The 19,016-nt window shown below is 36.8% G+C and overlaps 1 protein-coding gene across 1 annotated transcript in view; it reads left to right on the top strand.

The window, feature by feature from the left end:
* kidins220a (kinase D-interacting substrate 220a) overlaps positions 1-19,016 on the top strand; it is a 56,195-nt gene that overhangs the window by 13,270 nt on the left and 23,909 nt on the right. Inside the window, exons 18-22 of the mRNA XM_016475379.1 lie at positions 1,224-1,364; positions 2,540-2,777; positions 3,695-3,783; positions 6,636-6,780; positions 6,891-7,053. Coding sequence (XP_016330865.1) covers positions 1,224-1,364; positions 2,540-2,777; positions 3,695-3,783; positions 6,636-6,780; positions 6,891-7,053 — 776 coding nt within the window. The remainder of the gene's footprint in view (positions 1-1,223; positions 1,365-2,539; positions 2,778-3,694; positions 3,784-6,635; positions 6,781-6,890; positions 7,054-19,016) is intronic.

Here is a 19,016-nt window from a genome sequence, read left to right as displayed (position 1 = left end):
CTCCCGATAAATATTTGTTATTAAAGCATCAACATTCACAGAACACTGTTATTTTTAACTAAAGCAAGCTGCTGCGTGCATGGTTAGGCAGAATGCCAGCAAAGAGCGCTGCATTTATAATCTCTAAAAGACATCTCAGTTCATCGCAATCTCACAAATCTCTGTTATAACACAATAAATATATGCATAATGGATCTTTCATAATGTCTACAATTCATGTGTTATAATGAGAGGATTAATGAGCACGCAAATTTCAGCATTGCATTGCTCAACGCTGCAAACACGTGTTATAGCCTAAATAGAAACTCTGCATATGCTTGCACCTGTTAATCGTTTATATTTTATATTAGTTCATGTTGCTTTTGTGCAATAGATGAATAACAATTTATTTGTTTTACATATTTTATGTTTAGATATTTCTATTTTGCGGGAGTCCCGTGAGTCATTTTATTTTCCCGCACCCCGCACACACACGAGTGTCTACCCGCCCGCACCAGCACTCGCCCATCTTCTCCCGCGCCACACTAAGCTGCGTCGGGTCTCGTGGGAGCAGGTCTCTAATCCACTGGCACTTGACTCGACAGTGCGTGTGCTACATCCTTTTTACAATCTCTAGATTATAAAACACTGCATTCTGTCAGCAATGTAACGCGGCAGTAACGTATAGAGACCTCGGCTTGTAACTATACTCCAATTACTATTTTGAAAATTATACCGCATTAAATTACTCCGTTACTAAAGAATGTAATCAAATTACAGTAACGCGTTACTAAGCAATGCGTTACTGCCCAACACTGGTCATTGAATCATTCATTCAAGAGATTCGTTCAAAGCTGCTGATTCATTCAGTAATGGAACAAGTGAAGAATTTCATTGAATCAAGAGTCATTGAATTATTCATTCAAATTCATTCAATCATTTTTTTTAAAAATAATTCACTCAAACTAATTTAACAATTTTGAATAGGCTGAGGCAATTAATATTTTGTCACAGCCTCTAGTAAATTACATGTTATTTTGCTTAGTTCATAATCGTGGGAGAATTGTGATCTCTATTTGAAAGAAACAAATTGTGATTTTATTTAATTTTATGTTTCAGGTCTCTTCTTAGACGACATCCTTCAGATTTTTGCTTTATTTTGTGAAAATTAAAAAACGCCTATAAGCTTTTGTATTTTACTACATGTTGCTTTGTATAGCTGATCTGTTTCCTTTTTCTCTCAGGTTTTGAAGTGTGAAGTGGAGCTCATGGCTAAAATGGCTAAAACCATTGATGGCTTCACTCAGAATCAGACCCGACTGGCTATCATCATTGATGGCCTGGATTCCTGTGAACAAGACAAAGTGCTACAGATGCTTGATACGGTGCGTGTGTGTTTACACTGCCATGCACAGCCCTGCATCAAACATCTCCCATATAACCAAATAATAGTATACAAATCTTTTTTACTGCCAGGATCGCATTTTCCGATGTATTCAACCAATGCCAAGAAGCTTTTGATGGCACAAGCCATCCATCTCCGCTGTAACATAACAGACTCCTTCTGTCTGAGCACACACGCTTCCTGCTCTTGACTAAATGGCCAAACAAGGTGCCTCATGTCCTCTCTGTGGGAAGAACAAGCCCATTCACCTCTCAAACATCTCATGGATGTGCAGCACTGCTCAGAGTTCAGGCTTGTTTAGCTCCAGAAGTTCAGATTCCTCTCTCCCAGCTGGACTAATGGAATTTCCTTCAGCTAAATGTCATTATTTGGGTATAATCCTCTTTTGTTGGCAGCCTGTTCACCGCTAATGAAATCTGCCATTTACCAGAGAGCCTGCAAAAACCCTCAAAGATTCCTTTGTGGCACAATTAGCCACATCTCTTATAAGTTCTGGTCTTTTTGTCTCGGATTTTGATAGGAATTAGCAAATTGGATTTTTCCTTCAAGTTTAATATTGTTCCAGTTGCTAAAGCTGATGTTCTATAAGCAAAATGACGGATATGAATGCAGATGGCATTTTTTGTGCCACAATTTAGTTGGCGTGGAGAAACGCAACGTCAGCAGATATCTCACAGTGATTGCTATGGTCTACAAATCAGTATCCTGTGACACTTCTACATATTACGGTGTCCTTCATTAGTCTGGAAAGTCCCGTCATTAAATGAGTACATGTCTGGGTGTGTGTAAATATATACAGAGTGGCTTGTGTGTAATCATACACATGATCCACGACATATAATTTGAGCTATAGGCCTGTGTAACATAGATAGTAATAATTCTATTAGACTAAGTAACAATTCATTCTGAGAGTGAAAGAGGAGAAAAATAGGCCACTTGTTTAGTATAGCACATTGATTTAGCATATCGTAACCAAAAAGCCTATCATAAATACTGTATTATGTTCTTATGATATCTAATGCATTAACTAAATGCTAAATGACTAAATGTAAATTAACTAATAATAACCGATGTGCTCTAACCACTAGGCTCCAACTTAGACCAGATTTTCCCGAATTAATAAAGAGGAAACATTCTTGTCTCTTCTGTTTGCAGGTTCGGGTGCTCTTCTCTAAAGGTCCCTTCATCTCAATCTTTGCCAGTGACCCTCATATCATCATCAAGGCCATAAACCAGAACCTCAACAGTGTGCTACGTGACTCCAACATCAACGGCCACGACTACATGCGAAACATCATCCACCTGCCCGTGTTCCTCAACAGCCGTGGCCTCAGCACTGCCAAGAGACTCTGCATTTCCACACCAGCCAATGTGGATCAGCTGAACTCTGATGGTCGGTATAGGCAGAATTCAGAATTCCAATATGCATATTTTTACATATAAATACTGCTGTAGTGAGGGGGAAGTACTTCATAGGACTGGACAGCTGGAATGAAAATTGGGACTCGGCGTTAAGATTAAAGAGAGTTTTCACCCAAAGTGTAAAATTCTGTTATGTACCCTCATGTCATTGTTTATAACTGTTTTTGTCCATACAGTGAAAGTTCCCACTGACTTTGATTTTGGTTAAGCAGAAGAAAGTAATTTGTACAGGTTTCAAATGGCTTGAGGGTGAGAAAATGTCATATTTTTGGGTGCCATCCTCTAAATTATTTTTTTTGTATTGCTAGATATTTATGGTGTTGATTTATTATATTTTATATTTTATTTAATTTTATTATTTTGTTTTAATTGTATTTTTATGAGATTTTATTTTGTTTTATCTTTATTTTTAATGTTATTTTATTTTAATTTAGTTTTTAATTTAATTTAATTTTATTTTATTTAATTTTATTTTATTTTTGTAACACCTCCATAGAACAAAATTTCTGATTTTTTTTTGTCAAGTACTTTTCTCTTGTGTACTAGCTATACAAAAATGCGTTAAAGGCTCTCAAAAACCTTAAAACTGAAAATTCAGTAATCATTTCTTCACCTTCATGTTGTTCGAAGCCTGTATGACTTTCTTTCTTTTGTGGAACAAAAACGAAGACATTTTAAAACATTTGAACATCTTACTGTTCTTTAATGCGTTTTATGTATAACAAGATGTTTGCGTTCTATTAATCTGATTTCTTTGATTTATGTGGCTGATAATTGTTGCAATTTGTCGTCTGCATCTTCTGTGGTGTAGTGCATTTAATATAGACTAACAGCACAGCTTTTCCGCTCCGGTACCTCCTCTGAACGTCTGACTCTCTCCATCTGTAGCGTGGCAAGAGGACATGGACAGGAAGTTGTCTCAGAACAGTCTCGGCGAGCAGGGCAGGCAGGGCAGCAAAACAGCACTGAACCGCCGGGTAAGACTTAGCCTCCAACACTCCCACCACTTCCCATCAGCACGATTTAAGATAGCCAGCTCAACGAAGGCCATATGGCTACTATTACCTCATTAGTAACTCATTAATAACTCATTTATAACGGCTTTAACCATGCTTATTCTCTCTAACAAGCTCTTTTACGCCTGTATGATTCATTTATTCACAGTTAGAAAGGACAGTTAGGAGTCAGGACCACGTCTTGTGTGTGTGTGTGTGTGTGTGTGTGTGTGTGTGTGTTTTGGAGGGGGGGTATTGTCAGAGACCCTGGATGCCGCCGAGGAGCGTCTGTAATTGATTTAATGTCTGTTTACTCTTCCCGCTGAGATGCCATTGCCTAATGACGGGGTGCAGCAGCAGTGGGTCTCCGTGACAAAGCACTGGCACGGAGGCAGGAGGCTAAGTGGCTCCTCTGCTTGCCCTGCGAGGGCTGTTTGTTTGCTTGGCTGATTTATCTGCCTCCTTTATTTGGCCCCTCTTTATTTCAGGGGCACGCTCCTCTTGTTTTGCCTCTGCTGTTTCTTGGCTGAGCATCCGGTTCGCCGTACCCCTGATCTGCACGTTTTGTTGTGGAAGTTGTTAAGCGGGTTTCGTGAGCTGCTCGTGGAAGACTCCAGTCATTAACAAAGAGAAATAGTAGGGCGGCTCTGAAAGTGTTGTGTCCTTTTCTTGGTTAATGTGATTATATCCCATTAAGCTGTGAGGTCAAACCGGTCTTTCTTGATGCACAAAGAGGATCTTCGATATAGTGGAGCCTAGGTTTGATACATTTAAGACTAATTTCATCATGCATATTTGTACATAAGTCTCCCCTCCATCATCCTGGATCAAAAAGGGACCACCTTATTGATGGCCATGTGTTCCAAGTAGCAGTCAAGTCACAAGTTCAGCATTAAAAACTTCAAAGTGGGCTTAAAGCTCTGACCCTCCGGTGTTCGTGTTCGGCATTGTGCTTGTAGTGAACCGGCTGAAGCTTTAAGAGAAGAGCAGACAATATCAGCCAGCCAGACCTCTTAGGACAAGTCAAACAGTCACGCACAACAAATTGCCCAGACACAACATTGAATCAGCAGCTCCAGACACAATCCACTGCAACTGCCATTTCACTGGTTCATTCTCAAACATCAGTTTTTATCAGGGTTCCCACTAGATGAAAATGATGCCATTGAAAATGTAAAAAGAAAATACCCCTGTAAGTCACTTTAAGGAGTCAAATGTCAGCTTGTATTAGAAAGGCTACTTTTTTATCAGAATTTGTGATTATTGATCAGAAGGTGCTCTTATTTATTTTTTTTAATTAGGAGGACAAGCGCTCCTAAAAAGAATATCAGCTTTTACCATGCTATTACAACATTTAACCACTTTTTATTAATTTAAAAATTGAGAAATTCTTTCAAATTTAAATCTTGTACAAGAACTACAGCACAAATCAGTTTGATGCATATTTTATCAATATTTTTGAAATTTTAATTTGAATATTACCAGTACTGACTTCAATGGATTTCATTAAATTCCTTTGAACACGACTGCTCAAAACGGTCTAAATTTATGAAACCTACACATTCAAAACTTTATTACTCTGAAATGTTTAATGTAAATGTTAAGTGTAAGTGAAATGTTAAGTAATGTAAGGTCTTTCATGACACTACATATGCTGGGGTGTGAATTTGATAGGTGCTTGATATAAAATAAATGGTGCTTGAAAAAGTCCTTGAATCTGGTGTTCATGCAAGAGTGGGAACCCTGTTTTATTAACTTTGTCATTTTCTGATGAGTGCTGATCCAACATTTCCATTTCCAACATGCACTCTCAAGTGAGAAATATGTAGCTCGACAATTTGACAGCACAAAGAAAGATGAAAATTAATTAAATTATTATTTATAATGATAATCATTATTATTCATAATGTATATTTATTTATTATTTAATTTTATACAATATATTTTTTATTTTATATAATAATAATAGTTGTAGTAGTAGTAGTAGTAGTAGTAATAATATTATATAATATTTGATCAATGTTATTATATTTTATGTGTTTTTATTGTATTTTACTTGTATTCATAGTTAATGCATATGTATTGCTGTGGTCAAATGATCATTACTTAATACATATTATTTTTATTATATTTTATTTCTATTAAACTAAAATATTTTTGTTATATTTTTTATATTTATTATAATATATAATACTTTAACACATTTGCATTCTCATAGTCATTATCATTATTTCATACATATTTTTATTGTATTTTAGCTCTATTATATTTTTGTATAATATATTTTATATTCATGGTTTTAATAATGCATACGTTTTTATTCTCGTTGGTTAAATTATTGCTGTTGTGGTCAAATTTAATGCTTCATATATCCACTAAAAATTATGTTGGGACCAGTAGGTTAAAAGTAATTTCAGGAAATGTTTGCCGTAAGTTTATCATTTGTTTGCAGATTCCATTTTGTCACAGTTGCTGAAAAAAAGTATGTAAAACATCTATAAATCACATACTTTTCTCTACAGCTGTATTTATGTAATTTGTATATGTAGCTTAAATGTCGAAATAGTTTCTGCGGCCACTGTTTGGCATTTATGATTTATACTGCACAATGATTGGAAGGTTGCATCTTAAGAGTATATGTATGTGCGTGTCTGTTAGCGAAAGAGAGAGACCGAACTGTGAAGAGAATGATTAGATCTTGTGGAAACACAATGTACTTGTAGTTGACAGGTACATGACAGTATACTAAATCAAAACATGCAGAAGAGGCCTACAGTTATCACACAGATGCTACAGGCCTCCTGACATTGAGTTGTCTGTATATTGGTGTGTAGGACACGTACCGCAGGAGACAGATGCAGCGCTCCGTCACGCGCCAGATGTCCTTTGACCTGACCAAGCTGCTGGTCACCGAAGACTGGTTCAGTGACATCAGCCCTCAGACGATGAGGAGACTGCTCAACATCGTGTCAGTCACAGGTCAGTGTGACCCAATTATACTTCCATACATTGGTTATTGATTGTGGCGTGTTAAAGACATGAGCAGTGAGTTTACAAATATATAACAGTAATGAAGTGTCTTTTGTTAGGTCGCCTACTTAGAGCCAATCAGATCATTTTTAACTGGGACCGACTAGCGTCCTGGATCAACCTGACAGAGGAGTGGCCGTACCGCACATCCTGGATCATTCTCTTCCTGGAGGAAACTGATGGAGTCTCAGACCAGGTCACACTGAGGACCATCTATGAGAGGTCAGCTTACACGTCCTCTGTACCTCACATCAAATGTTAAACATCATAACATACAAATAGTATAACTGGGAATTTGAATGAAAATGTATTTATTTATTTATTTATCACTTGTATTTATTTATTTACTTAATTACCTTATTTAGTTATTTCTCTTATTTCTTTATTTAGTTTTTTTGTTATTTATCTATATCTATATTTTTATTTAGTTATTTATCTATTATTAATTTTATTATTTCTTATTTTACTGTTATTAATTTTATTAGTATTTATGTATTAATTTATTTACTTAATTCTATTATTTAGTTATTTCTATTACTACTTTATTTAGTCTTTTGTTATTTACCTATGTTTTTTGTTCATTTTCTTGTTTAGTGTATTTATTTAGATCTTAATTTCTGATATTTCAGTTAGTTATTTCTCTAATTTATTTATTTTATTTGATTTATTATTCATTTTATTATTTCTTATTTTACCTTTAGTAATTTTATTATTATTTATTAATATTGTTTATTTATTTATATACTTCTGTATTTAGTTATTTCTTTTACTTCTTTATTTAGTTTTTGTTATTTATCTGTTTTTTTTTTCATTTTCTTTTTTTAGTGTATTTATTTAGATCTTAATTTCTATTATTTATTTATTTATTTATTTATTTTATATTTAGTTATTTATCTATTATTATTTTTATTATTTCTTATTTTACTGTTATTCCTTTTATTATTTATTTAGTTCTATTTATTTTAGTTCTGTTTCTTTATTAATTCCATGATTCATTTTGTTTAGTTTTTTAATTCCAAAATGATTATTATTGTTAATATTATTTTAGTCCTTGTGACTTTTTTTCTGTTGATGCATATGGCGCGAAAATGTATTTTGTTCTAGTTTGTTGTGCTTTCAATGTAATAATGCCTGCAACCTGCAGGTGGCAGTAGGAAATCTCTGTTCCTTCTATTTCACTTTTGGTCTGCAGCACAATTCCTATAAATCAGGATGTCTCATTGGGTATGATGTACCATGAAGTATTTCAAGCTTTGATCTTTCCTTTCATCCACTTACAGCAGGATTTTCATATATGAACAGCAAAACAAAAAGAATGCTGCTCAGTCGCTGCCTGACTAACAGACTGTCACTCTTTAATAATTGTCTTATTTACTTGTTGTCATCAAACATGCAACACACCATCACAGTTACATCTGCTGCATCCTCTCTAGAGGGTTTGACGAGTGTGTGTGTAGCTGCTGTAAGGGGAGATGTTGAGGCCGTTAGGTTTGCTGATGCTCAGTGTTTGGCCTTTAAAGGTTGCTCTGTCACACTGCACTAACATGCTGTGACTCCTGGGGCTGTAGAAGTGTCAGAGCATCTCAGTGTCAGCATCTGCTCTCTCTACCCATCGCTCTTTCTTTCCCAGCCCCCATGATGCCCTTTAGCGCTTCGTCTCACCCGTTTTTCTCCTCTTTCATACCCTGAAATACCCTTAATTTCCTCGTGTCCACACCAGCGCTGCATTTCGGTGCAGGTGGGTGGCAGTGAATCGTTCGCTGTGGATGTTAAAATAGAGGCCTGTCATGTTGTTCTGTTATCTGTCACAGATGTTGCTCAGATAAGAAACTGTCAAATCTACTGGTGCTTTTTTTCTTCCTTCTGTTGCACTCTCGAGGTCACGTGGCCATGCATTTGCTCGCTTTTTATAGAAATGAGGGTGAGTCACAGCGGCCGGCATAGTCCATTTTAGCAGCCGTTTCTCAATGATTAGCCATAAAGCTACAGTATATGTTGGTTCATTGTGAAGGGGTTTTAGGCCTGTTAGTCTCTTGACCAGAGCGATCTGAACGGGTCAGTATGTGGTCCACACTGATGTAAGAGCCAATCAGGAAGCTCCGTAGTGGCAGACGAGTGAGTTTCATAGGTCAGCTGTCGTTTTCAATCGAGTCACAAGGCCTAGGCTTGTGTTCTCGCTCTTGTGATAGTGTGTGAAGACCAATTGACTGATATAATTTGCTTAGGAAATGGACATACTGTGTGTGTATGAGAGTGTGTGTGGGTGTGTTGCCCGGTTTAGCTAGGTTTCCTTCTGCCTTTCTCTCAACACACACACACATTCCTAGAAGAGAGAAGTGGCGAAATCCCCTCTTTATAACATTGCTCCATGGTAGGTCATTATGAGGCTGAGCTCTCACAGTGCCTTTGTGTGTTTTCTGGTGTGTGTGTGTGTGTGTGTGTGTGTGTGTGTGTGTGTTTGTTTGTGACACATTTCATTCATACAGTTTGCACAACATAACCCTTAAAACCCACACCACAATGCGAGACACACCAAAAACTATTTGTGTGTCGTTGTAACTAAGAATTGGTCAGGATAGACGACTAGTAAGCTAGTTGATTATCGAGTTTGACTAGTTATCTATATTTTTCCTTCCTTCTTTGAGAATGTTTAGTGTACTAACAAGTTTGTTAGCACAGGAAAACCCTCTCAAGAGAAGATGCATCTGAAAATTCTTTTGATTTCCTTTAAAGCACTGTTAAAAATATGAAAGGGGTCATGAACGGCATTTTCCTTTTAATTTTGTAATGTTTTCTGCGGTCTACTTATAATGTTATTAAGATTTTTACATTAAAAACATCATGATTTATTAGTAATAGGCTTTTTCGATCCTGTTTAAGGATGCCAACTGCTATGATTGGATAACAGTTTTGGATATTAAAATAATAGATGGATGCTGCTGTGATTTATACTGAAAAAATATGTGTCATTTTGGTTAAAAACATAAATAATCCAGTATGAAATGACTAATTTTGGCAGCTTGGTTTCAATAAGAGCTGTTTTTGGACTAACAAGGAAGTTTTGAGTTATGAAATTCACAGGATATTTTTTTTTTTTTATAGTACAATGACCTCTTATATATCAAGAGATCAACTCATGACCCCTTTAAAGTATAATTTTGTCCTTTTTTTTTTTTTTATTGTTGATTGCTTTGTCACGCCTCACTCTTTATGCAGAATCTTACATGACGAGCAATGCATTTTAATCAATTTTTTTTATTTATTTTTTTGATAAAAATTGTTACAATTTCTAAAGTTTGTCCCAAGACATATGTATGAATATGCAAATATGTCTTGTGTAAACGCCCGCTAAAAAACTGTGCCTGGTGGACATGACCCTAAACCTAAAAAAATATGCAGTGCGTCTTTAAGACTAACAGGTTAAATGAACAATTTAGTAGTAGTTTTGTGCAATTTATATATATTGCACCTTGTATAGATTTAACTCAAAGTGCTTTAGATATTGGACAAGAAAAAAAATGTATAAAAAACAAATGCGAAAACATTAAAACTGTCAAATTGTGTAATATTATATACGCATTTGCATTTTTCAGGTGAGAGAAAATGAAAGCATTGCTCTGTACCTTTACATCTTCCAGTGAAACAAAATGTCATATTTGGGGACATTTTTGTGAGAGGAACTCTTAGTTATAGTAATAAATCTATTGCAATTTTAGTAATCTTAGTCTTAGTAATGCGATTTATTTGAGACTATGGTTATCGTAATACTAACTTTTCAGTAGTCAATGCCAATATCATGAAAATGTCATGACTCATGACTCCTATGATTTTTTTTTTGATGATACCTATTTTAAAAAAACTGTGTGCTTTTGAACTGTAGTATGTAACAACTCTGTAATATAATAAATCTATTGCAATTTTAGTAATCTTAGTCTTAGTAATGCGAGAGACTAGAGACTATGGTTATCGTAATACTAACTTTTCAGTAGTCAATGCCAATATCATGAAAATGTCATGACTCATGACTCCTATGATTTTTTTTTGATGATACCTATTTTAAAAAAACTGTGTGCTTTTGAACTGTAGTATGTAACAGCTCTGTAATATGGAAACAACTCTCCAGTTCCTCGGTGATCTGGCCCTTTAATCTGCACCAGAATGTGAATAATCTGTTAATAACATCAGCTTGTTTTATGATTAACATTTAGACAGGCTACAGTAATTCGACGAGCAGGCGAAACACAAGGATTTCTGTGTCCTTAAGGTACACTGGCTTATAACCACCAGGACACCAATGTTTGTACCTCTGCATTTTGAGTGAAACTACAAATTACTCTTAATCCACTCACCAAAAAGCCCAACATACCTAGACAAATTGAAAGAAAAATGCTCAGCCAATTCCCTTTCCGCCCGAATTCGACTCAAGTCATTCTCTGTTTCAGTGTAAAGGTTTTTTTTTAGACCAGTCTGGACTTAATGGTCTCCCTTCTAAAAGACCATGAGTCACGGTTGTTTTTGGTCTTTACGACCATTATTTCAGACCGAGAATGTCTTAGTTATAGTGAGACACATTTGGGCCATTTTACCATAAAAAGCAAACAGGCGGAAGTCCGAATGGAAAGCGAGTGAGCGAGAGAGATGTTGTGGTGGCTGATGGCCATGATCTGTAGTGGACTTTTTGAGCAGAGTCAGGTCCACCGGGAGTTTATTTATGGCACTTTGCTCCAGTTTTGTGGTTGTTACGAGGTGTGGCCCGCCGAGCCGGTTCTGCTCTGACATCTGGTGTCCCACTTGTGCCAGGATGGTATGACAGAACCTGAGTGGGTCGGGTACCATGCCCAGCCCGCTCTCCCCTTATCAGCCGGCTCTGGCCCGCTAACATATGTCCCCGCCTCCCCTACTCCGAGAGCGGCCTTTGTTAATTAACCCACCAGGAGAGTTGGCGTGGCGTGCTCCCAAAACGACCAATCGCTGGAGGGGTTCAATGTGAACGGGCAGGAAGGAGGACACGCCTCTTCACCTTTCGTCCACACCTCCCGCACCTCTCGGCGTCTTCTTGGCATGCCAACTCGGTGTGACATTCACCGGTGAAAGAAAAAGAACACGGAAGCCCTTCCGCTTTTTTCGAAAGGCTCGTCCCGCTCACAATGCTTCCTGTCACAATGCTCAGCTTATTCATTGAGGGAACAATCGGCTCTCAGTGCTGGGCTTCAAATCCAGGATTTAAAGTGATTTTAGCAAAACTTTCTAACTAATGACACTCGAAATGAATGCATGCGAGGCTATTGAAGCTAATTAGACAGACTCTTCTCCCAAGTACTGAAACATAAAGATGACATACTGTTCATTCAGGATTACTTTAATTGGTACAATTATTGTAATTTCAGTCGCAATTACGTCAGGAGATAAAAGCGCCTTCTGAAGCACATTTATGTGATTTCCTTTATGCGAAAAGCCTAATAAGCCTTTAAATAATTCTTCTGAAAAGCACACGGCTTCCTTTATTCTGCTCTTTTGAACCTCTTTGCCTTTGAGTTGGGATTTCTCACTTTTCTGTGGATTTGTATTTTTGTCACGTCCTGGTCTTGTCTCTAGCATCTCGATGTGTTTTCTCCTCTGCCTTTGGAGGGAAGCTATTGTCCGTGAACCTGATCCTTCAAGAATACTTTGGTGGAAGAGGTAAACTTAGTAATCTAAAAAGTGCAGCCATTATTTGCCCAGAGGCCCTATAAATGATTAGGCTGTTGAAAGCCCCATCTATTCCCCAAAGGAGAGAAGCCCAATCTAAGATAGGGAGTGCATTTATTGGGTGCACAAAGTGACCTCCAGATGGATGAGATGAGTTTGAAACTGGGGAAGAGGCTGTGGGCTGCACAGAGGGATTTAAAGTCACTCTTTGGAATGTTTCTGCGATGCATTGTGGGTTTGTGCCATGAGGTCCACTTTCATGGCCGTTACTCTGAATAAAAGAAAGGCCATGCTGGCTCACATGTGTCAAGGCTAATTATTTATCCATTAATTATCCACTCAGTTTTCAGGGAACTGAAATTGTCACCCGGAACCCTAAGGTGTTGTGTCAGCAAATCTAAGGAGAGAACCGTTAGTGTGAAACCGAAAGGATGTACTCAATAACCTGTCACTGTTGAGGCTAAGACAGAAATTCATGTGTGGTGCAACTCTAACTAAGGTAGAGGCACTATAAAGGGTTTTGCAGAAAGAGGATGGCCTACTTACAAATACTAAAGACCGCATGATCTTAATCAGTTGAGACTGATTTTTATGTTAAGCAAGAGTAGTATGCTCTAAATGGTTCCTTGCTGCTTTTTGTGCTATGAACTTTCTAAAGCAGCTGAAACTCAGATAACCCGGCTTGTTAGTGCAATTAAATCTGTCCTGGTTGAGTAAAACCTGGAGTAACTTACTCTTTCCAACTTTAGTTAACTCAAGTTCAGGTAACTTCGGACCTCATGGCACATACCTGCCTTGCAAAGGCAAAAGGCTGTAACTTCGTTTTGAAAATGAGCTATTGATATTTTTGGGACATTCAAGACCTCCTTTATTATGTGGATAAGTATCTTGAGTCAATTTCATTGTTTTTTTGAGGAAAAAAAATGGGTGGTCTTAACAGTCACTTCCAAAAGTCCATGAGAAACCAAGGTAGAACACCGTACAACACCAGTTACCGCTCTTTGACTTTGTTTTGAAACCCTCAATATGTAATCGTAAATAATCTTTAAAGTTTTTCTTTTTTCTTTTTATAATGCAGGCTATTCACTCAGTGCCAGCTTGTCAGTCTGGGGCTGCCCACTTCTAGTTGCACGTGTGTGGACTCGAATGCCGTGGCTGCGTAGCATGTACCTATCACACATAAAACCAGTAGTAACAGTTTGCAATCAAATCCATATTCTACCTTTTCTTGTAACCCGATAAAATCCATGGCAATAAACGTCATCGGAGATGTTTAATCCACAAGCATTCTGAGCATTATTCCTACTTGCTGACGTTCACATTAATCCACAAGTCGTCCTTTTAGGTTAAGCTGTTTTCATTCAGTTCAATGTAAAAGCAATTAGGCTCTGTCTTGCATCCTTTTATGTTAGTGAACTTTGCAAATAAATTGCTTGCAAAACAGTGTCTACTCACATGTTTAACTTTTTGTCTGTTTGTTACGGTCAGAGAAACAATTAATATAGTCACATTACTATAAGTTATAGCCTATTAAATCACTAGAGCCCATGATCACTAATGATTTTATAAATGGTGATCAGCAACCAAATATTGATCATGTGGAAGTTGCTGCCTTTTTCCTTGACGTGACTTCAAACTTTTTTTCAGACAATACAAAGGCAGAGTACAATAACTTAAAAATAGGGGTAAAAATCAAGTTTAAGCTCAAGATTTTTTTTATGTAGATAATTTTCATTACTAACACGTGTAATTTCCAGATTTCCAGTGTCCTAATTAATTTGGCTGGACAAATAAAAAAACTTTAAAGTAATTTTTCTCACACTAGGTCCACACTCTTAGCAAGTTAAGGACTTTTGCCTTTGTAGGGCAGATACTAGAGGTCTGCACGGGTCCAAAAATTCGAACCCGAAGAGACCCGTAAATGTGCTACACTGAACCGACCCGGACCCGTCTATTATTTTGAAAGTTGGGCCCGGGCCCGTGCAGAACTGAGAAATGTCAAAAATGTACTACCCGGAACCGACGCGGACCGTCAATTATTTGAAAGATGGACCCGAAACCGGCCGGGAAGACACAGACCCGACTGGACCCGATCGGCACATATTCCACAGCAAATTGCCATTAACAAGTCGATAAACAAGTTGCAAAAATTTAACTTTTTGTCTTAATGTATATCAATAATAACTCGCATCACTCATGAAGGTATCCATTATCACCGTTGTGTGTGCATTAACTCCACCCACCCTGCTTCTGGTGACGTTGCTCATGTTTTTTGTTTTTTTTCCACCTTATTTCAAATTACCGACTCACACTTTTCTCATCCTAATTTTTCAAGTTGAAAGTTACAAAACAACACACGCACACAGCGCTGACTGACTCTGATAACAGCCGGGTGTTTTCCGAGTCCGATCGACTCGGGTATTACACACAATGTTAAACAGACCCAGGACCCGAAGTAATAGATTGGGACCCGACCCGGACCCGGCTGACCATTTAAAATATAGCCCCGAACCCGTACGGATCCCGGGTCCTGGGTCCTCGGGTCTCGGGTCCTCCGTGTAGACCTCTAGCAGATACATTATTGTTATTTCCACCTTTGTCAGTTAATTTCACTTTTATTTTCTTGGTATTTTACATTGTCGTCTTCTTGCGGCTCAGCTGTTGAGCGTTATGGGAAGAGGCTGGAGTGTGTCCACCTAGTGGACCCTTCAATTACTGCAGTCATTTCCAAGAACCATGTGCAGAGGACACAAAAAAAAAAAGTCAAGTCAAAAGAAAAGTCAAAAAGTATATATATATTTGGAAAGATGTGTTTACTCCTTGATCAGATTATGATTAATCATAAGGACCTGTTCTAGATGTTAGACGTCTCTTTGGTTTCTATTTTTAAACATACCATCACTTTGGTCAGGTTACTCTGTTTTGTCAATCTATTTTGGGCAAAGTTCCTCTCAAAGCTTTACCTGCCAGTAACCAACATCATTAGACTTATCTATAAATATCTATTGTTTTCCATTATAATTGTGTTCCACTGCTTCTCTGGGGTAGCGCTCCGGATTCATCAATGGGGAAAAAAATCCCATGAAAGTTTTTTTACGCTTCTGGGCAAGATGCTTTTGTTTACAGTTGGGTTTACTCATTTCTCAGAGTTTGGCTGCCAGTTTGGAGGTTTCTCTGGGTTCTTGCACTTCTTAGTTCATCTCAGTCTTCATGTATTTGTGATTTGTGACAAAGATGTTGAACTAATTGGGACCTGAATGAAACCGCTTGGAGTGAACATCTACCAAAGTCAGTCCTGCCTCTTCTAGCACCTCACCATCCACCTATGATACAAAACTTCATGACTGGTGATGGCGACTGTTGTTCTTTTCATGGTTGGCACATTGATTCTCTTTATGGAGCTCAGAAAATAAATGTATGTTGGCATTATGCATCTTATGGAGGTCAGGGTGGCATCGGCGTGTTTGAGCCTAATTGAGCGTCCTCAAACTGTCCACACAAGGGTGGCTGTAAGCAAAGTCAAGTGGCACATTCAGGGGAAAATAGTGGGAGAATTATACTCTTTCCCATCAGCTGCTGTGTGTGGGAGTCTTTGAAGAAGAGGAGGAAGAAAAAAAGAGCTAAGCCAGTTTTAGGATCGATTAGCATTTGGATAAACCCAATGAGAGACCTCTCAAGTAGCCAACATTTAAGGCATCCACGCCGCTAGCCCAAACGACACAACACGGCCCCGATCAATAGCAGTATTGTTTGAGATGCCTTCGGTGCTTTTATCTTTGTGTGCACTCTTTAAAACGGCAAGTATCTTAAACAGCGGAGCTTAATTTCCCTCACTCCCAGTGCTTCCATGACAGATGAATGATAGCAATTTTCTCTCATAGCAAAGGCAAGAATGTCAAAAGTAATTGCTAAACAAATCACTTGATGTCGAAGCCAACTTCTTCTCCCACCAGCTTCAAAAGCTGTCTTTTTCTGGTGGATGAATTACATCAGCTTCAATTGATTATAAATAGTATTCTTAGCATGCTGTAACAGAAGATGTGTACAGCTGGGAAAAGATTAGCCTTCTCTTGGCTGTGGCATGATGTTTGTGTCTATATATGAATAGTTGAATGCAAATACTAGCGATAGTGGGTTTGGGGGGGAATTAGCTTGTCTGCTGCCTACTGTGTCTCATAAAATGTAGCTGTATCTGCTCATGTCGTATCCATAACCATATCTTTGCTGTTCGGTTAAAAACACGCATCTACACTTTAGGCAATTTAGACTGAATGCGCAGAATGACTGCTGTTTGAGTCTGACTGAGACTTTGTATCCACTGAAGTATCTCTTTTTCACACACTACTGTTCAAAAGTTTGGGGTGTTTTATTTTATTTTATGTTATTTTATTATTTTAATAACTGTTTAATAAGTATTTACACAGACCTTGAGAAAACCATATCTCTCTCATTCTTATGTTTTTAAACTGTTTGTAAAAGCTAATTCTGGAAATTGATGCATTAGACTAAAGTCTGACAGAGATTTTTTTTCCACTGAACTATCTCTTTTTCACACACTATTCAAAAGTTTGGGGTGTTTTATTTTGTTTTGTTTTGTTTTGTTTTATTTTATTTTGTTTTATTTTATTTTATTTTGTTTTCTATTTTATTTTATTTTATTTTATTTTAATAACTGTTTAATAAGTATTTACACAGGCCTTGAGAAAACCATATATCTCTCATTCTTATGATTTTAAACGGTTTGTAAAAGCTAATTCTGGAAATTGATGCATCAGACTGAAGTCTGACAGAGATTTTTTTATCCACTGAAGTGAAGTTTTTTTACACACTACTCTTCAAAAGTTTGGGGTGTTTTATTTTATTTTATTTTATAAGTCTTATATAGGTCTTATATTTATTTGATAAATATGCAGTAAAAACTAACACTATGAAATATTTCAATTTAAAAAAATATTTAGTTTTCTACTTTTTTTCTATATTTAATATTCTATTTTGATATTAAAGGGGTCATATGATGCTATTTTAAAGATCATTATTTTGTGTATTTGGTGTAACAGAATATGTTGACATGCTTTAATGTAAAAAAAAAACATTATTTTTAAAATACTGTACATTATTGTAGGTCCTCTATGCCCCGCCTCTCTCAAACGCTTCGTTTTCTACTAAACTAATAACAAAACATACTTACAGTCGCTGATTCAGAAGCGCTAGATTGTCATGGCAAAGTCGGAATTGACCCTTTTTCAAGGAAAACTTGAAATCGCATCATATGACCCCTTTAATAAAATAATAGAATTTTTCAGCAGCCATTACTCTTCAGTCTTTTCAGTCTTTTTCAAGTCAACATATCTTGCTATCAGTGCTGGAAACAGTTGTGTGAATAGAATGTTCATATAAGAACAGCATTTATTTGAAATAGAAATCTTTTATAACATTATAAATGTCTTTACTGTCACACTTGATCAATTGTATTAAATTATTTTTTTTCAATTGGTTGATATTGTATTTTGAATATTTTGAAATGAAATGACTTGCTCTAGCTGTTAGCACACAAACTCTGACACATAAAGCTGTGGTGCTCATATGGGTGATGAAAGTTTGAGTCCAGCTTGTGTCATTTCCTGATCTCATCCTCCTCTGTTCTTTCCATCATAGCATGACCAGGGAAAAAAAAACAGTCTGACTAAGACAAAAGGCTGAAATGAACACGCAGGGACCCAGCACATTGATTTGTGTTGTGTAGGGATATGGCCTGGTCTGGCTAAGAGTGAAAATTCCCCTGAAGGCCTGCAGATGTGTCTGGTTAGTCTTGTTTTAGCCAGTCATTGGAATGACATGGTCATTCTGATGTGTTTATGGACGCCTCGAATGTTTTAGTGTGGGTGTTGTGTTTGGATGAGGCCTGTGTCGGGGTGTTTGCGCTGTCGCACTACACGCCAGATTAAATACAGCAGTTTTCTCATCGACTGCTCCCTGCACACTATTGAATGTATGTTTGTGTTTGTTTTTGTATTCCATAAACAAGTCAATGACAAACATCTCTATTTAGATTAACATGATTACAAACCCTTCATTATGGACGTCCAATATAAAGTTGCTACTATAAACTAAAACTGGGGTGCAATTTGTGTAGTCATTACGGCTTTGAAAATTGCCAAATGTTGAGTTTCATAAAGACGTAAGCTTAACATTTTCGCTCTTGATATGTTACAATGCTGTCATGTGCTGCTATTTTTAAAGATTTAGAAGTATTATGTAAAATGTTATTTGAATCAAGTTGTTAAACTTTAAACTATTTCAATCAAATACACAAATCTTTCATTAATGTATCAGCAGAAATAAAAAAAAATATTTGGTATATATACATTATTATTATTATTATTATTATTATTTAACATAATTAATTATAATAAATTAAATCTTATTAATCTTAATAACAATAAATAAGTTAAATATAAATTATTGATAAGATCTTTGTTTTGTTGTTTAATGTTCAT

This window comes from Sinocyclocheilus anshuiensis, unplaced genomic scaffold, assembly GCF_001515605.1.
Source record: "Sinocyclocheilus anshuiensis isolate Anshui unplaced genomic scaffold, SAMN03320099.WGS_v1.1 scaffold676, whole genome shotgun sequence".
In the NCBI taxonomy this organism is placed as follows: Eukaryota; Metazoa; Chordata; class Actinopteri; order Cypriniformes; family Cyprinidae; genus Sinocyclocheilus; species Sinocyclocheilus anshuiensis.
Note: the sequence above shows the minus strand (reverse complement) of the source record. Positions and strands in the feature narration are given on the sequence as shown.